General features: G+C 40.6%; 1 protein-coding gene across 1 annotated transcript; it reads right to left on the bottom strand.

The window, feature by feature from the left end:
• Positions 1–700: 700 nt before the first annotated feature.
• Positions 701–1,546, bottom strand: LOC125555493. Its single transcript, XM_048718430.1, has 2 exons — positions 1,294–1,546; positions 701–1,132 (listed from the first exon to the last, which is right to left on the bottom strand). The coding sequence occupies exons 1-2, from the start codon at positions 1,424–1,426 to the stop codon at positions 945–947; spliced, it is 321 nt and encodes a 106-aa protein (XP_048574387.1). The 5' UTR covers positions 1,427–1,546; the 3' UTR covers positions 701–944.
• Between the last annotated feature and the right edge of the window lie 11,305 nt (positions 1,547–12,851).

The raw sequence follows: 12,851 nt of genomic DNA, 5'->3' as shown, positions 1-12,851 counted from the left end.
GAAGTTCAAGTGCTACTGCTGCGTCATGTTATGTAGTTATCAGAATATTATTCTCATCCCGTGATCAGAATAGTGTATATATATATATATACCTTCTGTATTTACCCCATTGTGTAAGGGGTGTTCTACATATTTCCTACACCTGTATAGGTATATATATTGTCCTATGGCCGCATGGGAATACAAGTTGGATATTTCCTAACAAAAAATGTGCTCCTTTAACTTCAATTGAAAATATTGTTCACAATGAAAACTTTAAGTTGTCATTTCATCATCTATATAATGATTTCGGCTACCAAAATAGAGCATATGGAGGATATCAAGGCCAGAAAAGTATTGAACTAGCATGCCCTAAAAAGGTTAACATTGCGACTGAGAATTCAGATACTTGAGGTCATGGGCTTGGTGAAATATGAATCATGTCGTTGTTGGAGATGTTTAGAGTGGGATTTGTCTATGTGCTATATTGAGTAGGCTTTTGCTGGTGTGGCTTGTTTTGGAAGTGCTCTCTAGGCCTAGTTTATCGGTAGGTATGTTGCGAGGGGTTTCACACGTTTTTCTCAATATAATTGAGCCAAGTATGGTTATACGGCCATGTTTTCCTTGTAAGCGGATCATTTCTCCCTTGGCTGCATTTCTAGTGTTTGTTTGGCGATAAAAGACAAGTTGATGGTTGCTTTGTAAAAAAAAACAAATGCATGTGAGTAGCCGGGTCTTGCTGAGGACAACACAAAGAACCCTGCCATTTATCAAACATTGGATGCCTACCAAAACAATTGTCACAAGATTGTAGTGAGTCCCCAAGCATCGTCCATTCTTGATGCGTCCCGAATTAAACACCTTAATTATTATAAATGATATGGTAATAATAATTAACTTAACTGGATGTGCACACAAAATGTTGCTTAATTTCTTGTTGCCCAACTAGCTGCAATACAAGCTAATTAATTAAGCGCGTCTGCCAAATTGTCGAATCGAGGGACCCTTCGTAGCGGTGACTGCATGAGGCCACCAGTTGTGATCATACCCTCTAGCCAGCTGGCGAACTCCTTGTCGTCCGGCGAGAGATACGCCAACACGTCATCCGTCAACTTCATCTCCTTCTTGATCGTCTTGCTCTGTTGTTCTTGCGCTGTTCACATTCATTGTGTTGCATTCGTTGATCGACAAGGAAGGTGCGGTAAGTAATCTAATCTTATATCTTGATATTTACATCAAGAAAAACACAATGAAGTTGCTTTGATTTTGTAATTAATATATACAACTAGTGATGTATCAACATGTATAGCTCACCGATGATATTCTTGAGCTTGGTATCATCCTTGAGGCGGCGGATGAGGTGGAAGGAGATGAGAATAATGCTGGTTGAAACAACAGTGACTGCCGTCACTAGCCCAAGGTTTCCGATGTTGCTCTGGTTCGCCATGGGTATAAACAAGAAGTTGTTCTTGCTCTTTGAGTGCTACCTATATTTCTAACCCTGGGTGCAGAGACAACCGAGGTAGCTAATATATATGTCATAATGAAAAACGGGGGAGGAGAAGATGAAGATGAAGGTGGGTGAGGCACGAAACATGCCCGGGTATGTGTTGTCTTGTATAACACAGCCCTTGTGCATGCATGCACCTGGTTTCAGGCGGACTGATCCAGTTTGCGGCGCCGCAATTTAGACAAAAGTTCTAAAAGGTTTGTTTCAGCTATGCCTTCTTGTGTGTTATGTTTATCTTATTTTATTTGAGATATGTTCTGGTCCTGCTTTACTTGCTTGCATGGCTAAAGTAGGTCGTGGGATATTTTAGAAACACCGATTACAAGATAGAGATATATATGTCACACTCACACCACTACACACAATCATATATCTACGTCTCTTTGTACCGTCGTCTTCTAATGTGACACACGTGTGTTGGGAGACTTCCTCATTGGGCTATATTTGAAATATGCTTCCCTGTTTCGCCTTAAAAAAATATTTCTATCCTATTTGGCATCTATCCAAAATCTATTCCTTATATGACATTTTCATCCAATACTATTAACTTGCACGTGAAAAGATCATCTTGTCCTAGTGTAGTATGTGACAAAAATTGTCCAGGGTATTTGCCCGGGTTGGTAGCATCCTAGCCGAAAACTAGACCAAAAGGAAGCAGCCTAAAATGTTGTTTCTTATCTCTTCACCACAATTGACATGCGGGTTCGTTGGCAGACTTTTCATGTTGGCCGTGGCTACTATTTCTTCTCAATAGATAGGAGGGGCTCTGAAACTACTGTTTCTAGGGAACCGCGACACGTCGACGCCTCATGATGACCATGCCAAGCTCAGGACGAAACGTGGAGATTCCTGGAATGATTGGTGTCCTTCGGAGATGAGCAATGACAAGACCACAATCACCAAAAGTGCAGTTGCGGTGGAGCTTCGTCAAGGCATTGTCGGTGCTACTCCCACAGGAGACATTGCGTTTCTCTACACTGGTCACAGTGATGTGACATCACATGGAGCTCCCTCAGCTGCTCGTCGGGGGCGCGACCGTGAACCCTCCCAACCACACCTAGGTGTTGATCGAGCTCTTGTGCCCATGGCTCACCTTCCGAGAGATGCTTGCGCTCATTGGGAACAACCAGTGATGTGGCGGCAGCCCACTCGTGCTTGCATCAGCGTGTCAGCTGGCTCAATAAATCCTTCACAATCTGCCTCGCTGCTTATATTACAGATAGCTTCGTGGGCATCGTGTCCATCGGCTCACTTTCAGGACCATGTATGCACTACAAAAAATACATTTCCGTAATGATACGTGTTTGTCACAGTAGGTCACGTTTTTTGTCATGTATGTACATCCATTACGATTTTATGACAGAATCAAGATAGTCATACCTGTGCTGTCGTAGAAGTGTTCCATGACATTACCAAAATTATCATCACGGAAGTGTCCACTTCCATGATGATAAATCGTGCGTCATAGAAGTGCTTTCGTCAAGGGTGACCGACACATGGCATCCACCGTAACGGGTCATCGTTAAGCTATCGGGTTCTGGTTTGGATCCGATAACCCGTTAACAGCCGAGACCAATGGCGATTTTCCACGTGTAAAATTCTCATTCGCCGACGAACCATGTGTCGGCTCAGCGTTGGGACAGTTGTCAACTGTCCATTTGACAAGAATCGCCAATGAAATGTTGACACGTGGGACGTCCCAATAGAGGCCCATATAGGTCTAAAAGACGGCCCTGGAACAGGCCCACAAGATTTTGTAAGATCTAATGGGCCGGCCCGTTAACATCCTAACATTTTCTAGACCAAGTTATAGCCCACATCAAATACGGACCGTTAAATGTCTGCTATTCCGGGCCCAGTATACGGCCCATGTCAGATCCGACCCGTTAATAGCCTGCAATAGTTTGGGCCAAATTACGGTCCACACTTGATTCGGCCTGTTAACTGACTTTTATTACTTGGGCCAAATTACGACCCATAACAGATACGACCCTTTTAACATCTATTGTGCCATTGGGCCCATTGGCGGCCTAATTTGCTCTTCGGCCTCTTAATGTCCCGTTTAACAGTTCGGCCCGATACTAGTTTTGGCCTTTCAGCGGCCCTGTCTATATATGGGTATTTTTCGGCCTGGTTTCACTTTTGGCCATTTAAATGCCCGAGTTGCACCTAGGCCTAAATATGGTCCGTAGTTACTTTCAGCCTCTTAATGGCCCGTAGTCTTCGTGGATACATTCTAGCCCAAACTGCCTATAGGCCCATTAAAGGCCCTTGAGAGTGTTGGGCCTAATTTAGGCCCGTTATACATCCGGCCTGCTTCCCACCCGTCATGTAATTGGGTCAGCCAAGGCCTAAAAACATTTTAATATGTTAAAAGCCTATTTAATTTTTGGGCCCAATTAAGACAAGCGGTTTACTCGGCCTTTTAAAGGCCCAAAACTAATAGTGGGCCAGATTCAGACTAGACCAAACTAATGGCCCAAGATGATTGTAGGCCCACGGTTCGGCCCGTACTAGCGATTGGCGACCGGACAGTTTTAGTACAGAAATTATTATTTTATAATACTAACCTATTAGCTCATTGCGCTCCGTTCGAATATTACGACCTTTCCCATAGCAATGATATCAGAAACAGCAAATAAATTACAACATCGTGACGAAGGATAAACCTAGACTATACAACAAAGAAATTACAACATATTAAATCTCCTCGGCATCAAAGTTTGCCGCCAGTGATAATAAAGGGCAACCAGACACCAGATTACATAAACTGGGCAGGTCGCCACCAGTGGAAGTTAACAGGCGGAAAAAATAAAAGACAGAACCGACAACACTTCAACATAGTTCAAGAAAGGTTAGCCCGGCCCAGGAGCTGCAGCGCAAGCAGCTTAGCAACCTGATGATACTGCACTTCTTTGGCGCTCATATCCACCAACTTAAGATGCATAGCATCTATAAATGTCATATACTTACAGTTAATCTTGCATTAAGGTTGAAGTTCCAGTCAGATTTGAGCGGAAGCATGTATTTTTGCTTGAATTTCAGACTGAAGAAGTTGAACAGATTCAGGCGGCGACTTCATCGAGCTTGTGTCACTGAGTAAGTTTGACACTACATCAAGATGTGACTTCGTGGTTGTATCCCTACCCTCAAGATGTGTTGCCTTCTCCTTTGGAATATGTGTTAGAGGGACAAACAATGGGTTCGTCTCACTATCATTGTGGCAGTTCTTCCTAGCACCAGTGTTGTCACCCTAAAAGAGAAACAAGTAGGTAGATAATAGGTTTTGCATGTATAAGCATCAGCACTATCAATTCATCTCATTTCTTGGTTAGAAATAAAGAGACACGGTTTAAAATAGCATTAACATAATAGGCATTGTTCATATTTAAGATGGCAGAAAATGGCATTATCCAGGAGCGGCGAGCTTCACCAGACCACTGGATTACAGATCAAGAACACAAGCATAGATGCAGTTCTAAACAACGTATAACCATGAATGGTGAGTGTACTTTCAATTTATACCATTTTCAGATTGATAAATAAAGAGACACAATTTAAATAACATTAATATAATATGACATTGTTCATAGTTGAGACATAGCAGGATATGACATTGTGATGTTGTTAGTAGTCTCACCACACCGCTGGATTACAGATCAAGAACACAAGCATACACATAGTGCTAAGAACATAACTAGCTATGTTTAGTTTAATTTACATGGTACGAAAATGGAACTAGATTGTACAACTAAAGACTAAAATTGAGAAGGACAAACTTATGTTTATGTACTTCTACTTTATAAACTTTGAACAAGCAATTTGATGCAGACGAAAAAAATAAATAGCATTTACACTCATAGCTATCCAAATATACACAATAAAGTTTGAAGGCTCGAGGAGGACAAACTTACATTGGTAGTGAAGACATGCTCTATAAAGACCTTGTCCATATTGGTGGGGGGCAATTCAAGAAGTTTACCGCACACTCTTATTCAAGAGTATTGCCTTTATCCTACATTTTGTTAAGAGTAAATATAGATGTAAAAATATAGGAACAAGTGGCGATTATTTAACTTAAGATGCTGAGTACAAATGTAAATACAGCATACAGGAAGAAGGCACTGACAAGAGCAATGCGGAGCTAAACTTCTTCAGTAACATTGGTTTTATTCAATATTTTGGCAAGAGTAAATGTAGATCTGATGTATAGAAAAATGGAGGAAAAGGGAAAATAAGCTGCAAAGTGTACATGAAGAACTAGCTGACGAATATAAGTACAGTAATGAAGGACAACAGATACTTACAAGAACAATGTATAACTAAATTTCTTCATAAGCATTGGGTTTATTCTACATTAATTTAAGCATTAATATAGATCTGATAATTTGGAGAGAACAGTGGATAAGCAAGCTATAATGCACAATGATGTCACATAATCCACCAGGTATGAATGTAAGGACAGCGATAGGACAATAGGTACTCACAAGAGCAAAGCAGCGACCAACATAGTTGCGATATCCTAGGTTTAGAGGCACTGGTTCTATCGCCAATATACGTCAGGTGCTATGTGGGTTCTTTGGTAGCACCACCTTTTTCAAGGACTTTGCTTGTACTCCTTCAGGTTCTATAATCCCCCTCTTCCTTTTGGATGTCTGAAACACAAGAACAACATTTGAATGGAAAAAGATGGTATGACGACAAATGGAAAGGTGTTGATAATGGATGGGCATGGCATCTTCACATATATCATGAGTAAACTAAGAAGATGTCAGTGCAACGAATCAAAAGAAATGCAAGACACCTTATGCAAGATATGTGCAACCAATAAAACCTTGCCAAATTATAACAGACACCTTATTGGGTGAAGAGGATAGGCCATCTGCCTTTGACTCCTTGAGCTCAGAATAGTCATTAGGATCATATTCTGAATACGAATCTATAGGTCGGGAGCATGTGTGTTTCATTGCATCCACAATGGACCTCAATCCCTTGATGCCAAGTTTGTTACCCATTGAACTGTTCCGCAATATTTTTCTGATGTGCGCATTTTTTATTCATTGTGATTACGTACAATATTTGTAAAGCATGAAAACACAAATAGTAGTGAGATTATCTTTGTAATTCAGAGGATATTATAATATAATAGAGGCTCCCTGTAAACCCTTGTGTGGTATCACTAGATTCTGATTAGAGAGCCCATGTGTGCTATAATATGGTGAGTATATTAATATAATCTAGCACAACTACACAAAAAATAGGCTCCCTATTGGGGCCCCCAGATGTAAGGATAGTTGGCACACTACAAAAAAAGACACTTCCGTGATGATACGTGTTTGTCATAGGAGGTCACATTTTCTGTCATGCATGTACATCCATGAGAATTTTATGACAGAATCAAGATAGTCATACCTGTGCTGTCGTAGAAGTGTTCCATGACATTACCAAAAATATCATCATGGAAGTGTCCACTTCCATGACAATAAATCTCGCGTCATAGAAGTGCTTTCGTCAAGGGTGACCGACATGTGGCATCCACCGTAACGGCTCGCCGTTACGCTATCAGGTCCGGTTTTGGATCCGGTAACCCATTAACAGCCCCGGCCAATGGGGATTTTCCACGTGTAAAATCAGCATCGGCTGGAGGAAACACGTATCGGCTCACCGTTGGGATAGATGTCATCCACTCATTGGACCGAAGGCGCCTATGATACATCGACACGTGGCACATCCCAACAGAGGCCCATTCCTGTGAAAAGGCCGGCCCGTTTGACTTGGTCAAAAGGTGGTGGGCCGGCCCACGAAAAGCATATTAACGGCCTATTCGCATATAGCTCATTTACAGCCCGCTAATCCAGGGCCCATTACGACCTATCCGAATTAGGCCCAGTAGCATCATTTGGGCCGTCCAATATGATTCCATCCCATTTTAACTTCCGGCCCATGTATAGCCTATGAAGTCTTTCGGCCCATATGAGGCCCTTTGTAACTCTTGGCCCATTAACGGCCCATGGTGAAACTGGCCCATAATGAATAGTGTATCACTTTATACCCATTAACAGCCCATTATACCGTTGGGCTGTTTTCCATCCCATGTTATCTTTCGGCCTTCTCAGGGCCCATTTATTCTTGGGCTCATTTCCAACATTCGGTTACTTACGTCCCGTTACTGTTATTTTTTGTTTGTGGGCCAAATTCAGACCGTGGTTATAGTCGGCCCGTTTGTTGCCTGTTAATACGTTGGGCCATTTTTATAGCGTCATCAAATACGGCTGATTAATGATGGCCCATTATGGTCGGCCCATGAACGGACGATTCCAACTCTAGCCCGTTTACGACCATAATGCGGTATGTTATTGGGCCATGTTTGGGAAATCGATCATACGGCCCATAGAAGGCCCATTGATGTTACGACCCATAGAAGGCCCATTGATAATATGGCCTGTAGAAGGCCCATTGTTTCTACGGCCCGTAGAAGGCCCAATGTCACTACAGTAAATATGTAGCCCATGGTTATTGTGGCCTACTTCTAAAAAATAGGTTATTGCGGCCGCTAGCAAACCGCAGGAAAAAAATAGTACTAACTACAAGCAAACAAATAAACAAGACAACAAGGAAATAAATAAGCAAGCAACTTACGCTAGCCTATCACGGCTATTACACATATTACATCCACAGGGCATCAAAGCTCGCCACCAGTGCAAATATAGGGAACAAAGCAGCATATCATATACACTGGTTGTCAAAGTTGGCGAGCAGTGCAAATAAATGCCACAACAAAACAAGTCCAGAACTGAAACCACTTCAGAAGATCTGAAGAAACAATATCCTGGGTACCCATAATGCTGGCAGGATGCTTATCAAGCTTATTAACTTTCTCTTGTTTGGCACTTAAATCCTCTAGCGCTTGTTGTTGCACCGGAAAGTATGCATCTGAATTCTGCAGGGACTTCCTCAGTCCTTCAGCTTCCTATCACAGCACATCTGATCAATGTCTTTCAACTAGAAGCTGAGACTCAAGAAGACGAACTGATTCAGGCAGCGAGTTCGAAGAGCTTGTGCCAGTAGTAGTGGCCAGTAACTCGAACACTACATCAAGACAGGACTTTCAGGTTCTCTCACTGTCGTCGAGGTAGTTTTTATCAGCTTTCTTCGAGACCAACAGGGATGTCTCACTATCTTGAACCTTATCTACATTACTTCCTTTTCCATTGCATAACGGGGTACTGGTCTCCAATACTTTGTCCGCATTCTAAAAGAGAAACAAGCAGACAGATCATAGGTTTACCATGTTGTATATGAAACTCATTTTGGTAAATCAGTTCAGTAGTAAAGTGCACATGATAACAACATGAAACAAACATATATCTATGTAACATGGTCATTTATGGTCTATATCATCTAGTTTTTGTTGCCAAATCAAGATAGAGACGCAGTTCAAATAATATTTGTTCAAGACAAAGCAGAATAGACAGAATATAAGTGTGGGAAACTATAGAGCAATAACAACACTTGTAATGCGCATGACATGAGAACATAACTGTTTATTCATTTGAAACTGAAATCAACATAGAGCAAGTTACAACAGGAAACCAGTTAAAGAAACAGGTTTAAAACATACCTGTTGCGCCATTGGAGTTTCAATTCCATCCTTCAAATTTGAAAATAGTTGGTCTGAATAAATACAATGATGCAAGAGCAAAGGGGTATGAACCATAGCTACAGAACCTGACCTGAGAACAATTATTCTTCTCCTTTAAGCATTGAGTTGGGATTCAGAGTGGTGGTCCTCGTTCTTTGGGCACTGCAGTTCCCTTACTAACTGCTCGTGTTTGGGTGCTCTGTGGTGGAGACGATGCTGTGTCAACTGGAACTGGGTTACTATCTACTGGGGTTGGGGTTAGAAGGGGTGTAGTTGGTTCTTTGTCCAACTGGGTAGGGGTACAATCTGCGAGAGTCTGGGTTATGTGTGGTGGGGCTGGTTCTTGGGCAAGTACAACCGTGGTTCTATTTGCATCAACTGGTAGCACTATCTTTTCTGAAGACCGTGTTGTTACTCCCTTAGATACTGCCATCACCCTCTCCAATTCAAATGGCTGATAAACAAGAAAAGTAATTGAATGTATAGACATTGTATGATAGACAGGTGCAATGGATAGTGGGGAATAAAAGAGGGCATGAAATAATTCACATTTATGTTGTCTAACCAAACATGATAGCATGACACAATTTCACATATATGATGGCTAACTAAATAGGATAGCATGACACAATTTCACATTATGATGGCTAACTAAAAAAGATGGAAAGACATAGTTCAAAATATGATGACTATGTAAACAGGATGACATGATATAACTATATAATGTGTTTATTAAATAGGTTGGCATGCCATAATTCACATACATGCCGCCTATGGAAACATGATAGCATGATATAATTCTCGGATAGAATGACATAATTCAAAATATGATGATTGTAAACACTAAACAAGATGAGATGATATAACTATATGATGTCTTTATTAAATGGGTTGCCATGCCACTACTAGGGAAAAGCCTAGCAGCAGCGCATGTTTTAGGCCTATCAGTAGCGCGGGGCGATGCGCTACTGATAAGGCGCTACAGCTAACGTATAGCAGTAGCGTGCCTCCGCCCACGCTACTGCTAAATCGACTTAGTAGTAGCGACTTCCGGGAGGAGCGCTACTGGTAATTAGTAGTAGCGCTTCTCCCTGCCCGCGCTGCTACTATCATTTCATATTTTATTTCTTTTTTATTTCATGTTGTATTCATACCCCTTTACACAAGTTTTCATACAACAGGAATTTAGAAATTGTTTTTACATCATAATGAGTTATTACATCACGGGGTGAAAGAACCGTGGACTAGTTTCAAGTGGATGGACATCCACTTGAAACTAATCCGCGGTTCTTTCACCAATGATATAATAAATATCATCATGATCATCATATCATTAACAACTTATCATCATAATACATCATTGTCATATAACACCTCCTCAAGATCATCGTTTTCCAATGAGACATCACATAGAAAATTGGTCACTAGTCGTAATCACAAGTACTCCTCATCATCAACTCTAACACATTGTATCACATAATAAACATATTGTACCTCATAGGACCTACTACATTCTCTTAGGACCTACTATATTCTCTAAGGTAAAATAGCAAAAAAAAAGATAGCCCCTGACTCTCCATTATGGAGAATGGAGATTATCCTGTCTCTAATTCTTGCCTTTCGCTTAATGTTACTTCGAAGAACATCCTTGCGAATGTCCAAACATTTTTTCCATTCTTTGATTAGCATGTGTTCACCAGTTTTAGAAATCTGATATGCACAGGTGAGCTCCTTAGATTGACCTGGATGTATGTTGAGAACTGCAAGGCGACCATTCTGATACATCAGGTGAGGCACACAATCCATCGGGATTTTCTGTTGAAAAACATAGTAATAACTTCATAGTTAGCAATGATGTACTAGTTTTAGAAGTATGCAAAATATGCATTGATGTCGTAATAGTAAAAAATCTTACCAGGGTATCTCCATAGAAGTTACCATGGTTCAACACGTGCACTAGTGGCACGTATTCACCATAATTTGGAGGAGTTCGATAATAGGTATTGTAATTCTCAAGATAAGTACAATAAGCAATCAGATGACTTTTCTCCTTATAAGTTAATTCAGAGCCATCAGTGTAGTGGGTTTTGTCTACCATCTTCTGCACATTCTTTGAAGATTCAAAATAAGCTGTCAATGGAAATAAGCTGTCAACTATTTTGAAATAAACAATATAAATTAGTTAATACCTATGTTTGAGAAACTCACATTGCGGTAGAATCGGAAGCGTATCAACAAGGACCCAAATGTCCATATTGTCTTGCTCGATGTCAGGATCACCAAGATCGATGGTGACAATCATACCCTCATAAAAACCATACATTTTGTAATGTGCTTCCCAATTTTGGCAACCAAAATGGGTTACGCTCTGAGAATTGTACAGATTTACTTCAAAATTGATATCATGCTGGGTCCTTAGGTGTATTTTCTTTGTTTGAAAATTTTCATGGTCTTCAAAACCCATCCTCTCCAAGACATAGCGTCTTGCATGTCATGGGATAATCTAGTCGAATTGTAAAAGATGAAAATTAGACGTTGAAATAGTTGAAGTCATGCTTAATTACAAAAAACACTTGTCGTTGTTGCGTACCGTTTCAACATCGAAGGTCTCCTCGAGCTTAATGCTGAAGCACGCATCTTCGTCTAGCTCAACGAACCTGTCGCACATACCTTGATCGTCGTGGCACCAACTGCACTCCCCCGGGAGACTGTCGTTGTCCGAGTACGACATTTCCTACGTTCATAATTCAAAGATTAAACTTGTACAATTAAATATATGTACTAAAAAACCTAAATTAGATCATTATTTTTCTAGAAAATCCAGGCCACTCGATATTTCCTACATATTCTAGCACAAGTCATGCCAAAATTCACGGAAAAATCCGGCATGACCTTTGCTAAAAAAGGACATATCGAGCGCCTGAAATTTGCCGTAACGGAAATTAATCAACACTCCGGCAAAACATAGGCCACTCGGAGGTGTAAACTGAACATGAACGGCCACTTGGGCAACCACATATCCTATTTGAGCAACACAAGATATACATGGATATTTGGCTAGTCTCACCTTGATGTCGAGGGGGTCGGTGACGGGGACGACGATGGGGATGATGGAGGGGCTCCTTGATTTCTGCAAAAGCAAAAACCGTATAAGTTATCACTAATACATCCCGAATAATTGTTGAAACTAAAAAATAACAACAAATATGACATGTTCAACTAGTTTTATTAATTCAACTAGTTCTTACTAAATATAAACTTACTATAAATAGAAAAAAAACTAGTTCTTTCTAAAAATAAAGTAGTTCAACTAGTTATATTAATTATCTTACTAAAAATACATTAGTTCTATTAATTCAACTAGTTCAACTAGTTTATTAATTTACTTACTAAACTAGTTCAACTACAACTAAAGTAGTTCAACTAGTTTATTAATTTACTTACTAATTATCTTAAACACTTACTAAAAACAGTAAAAATAAACTACATTATACAATAGTTAACTAGTACCATCACTACTACTAATTAACATCTACTACTCCTAAAAATCATTATCTATGAACCCTAAATTAACATCTACTACTACTAAATCACATCTAGTACTAACTAAGCAGAGAGAACGAGGGTGGGGGAGGGGTGGGGGGCTTATAGAGAGGGGAGAGACGGTGGCGGGGAGGTGCTCGGCGACGGAGAGGTAGGGGCGGCGAGGGCGGGCTCGGG

Source organism: Triticum urartu, chromosome 5 (genome assembly GCF_003073215.2).
Source record: "Triticum urartu cultivar G1812 chromosome 5, Tu2.1, whole genome shotgun sequence".
Lineage (NCBI taxonomy): Eukaryota > Viridiplantae > Streptophyta > Magnoliopsida > Poales > Poaceae > Triticum > Triticum urartu.
The sequence above is the reverse complement of the archived record's forward strand: the minus strand, read 5'-3'. Positions and strand labels throughout refer to the sequence as shown.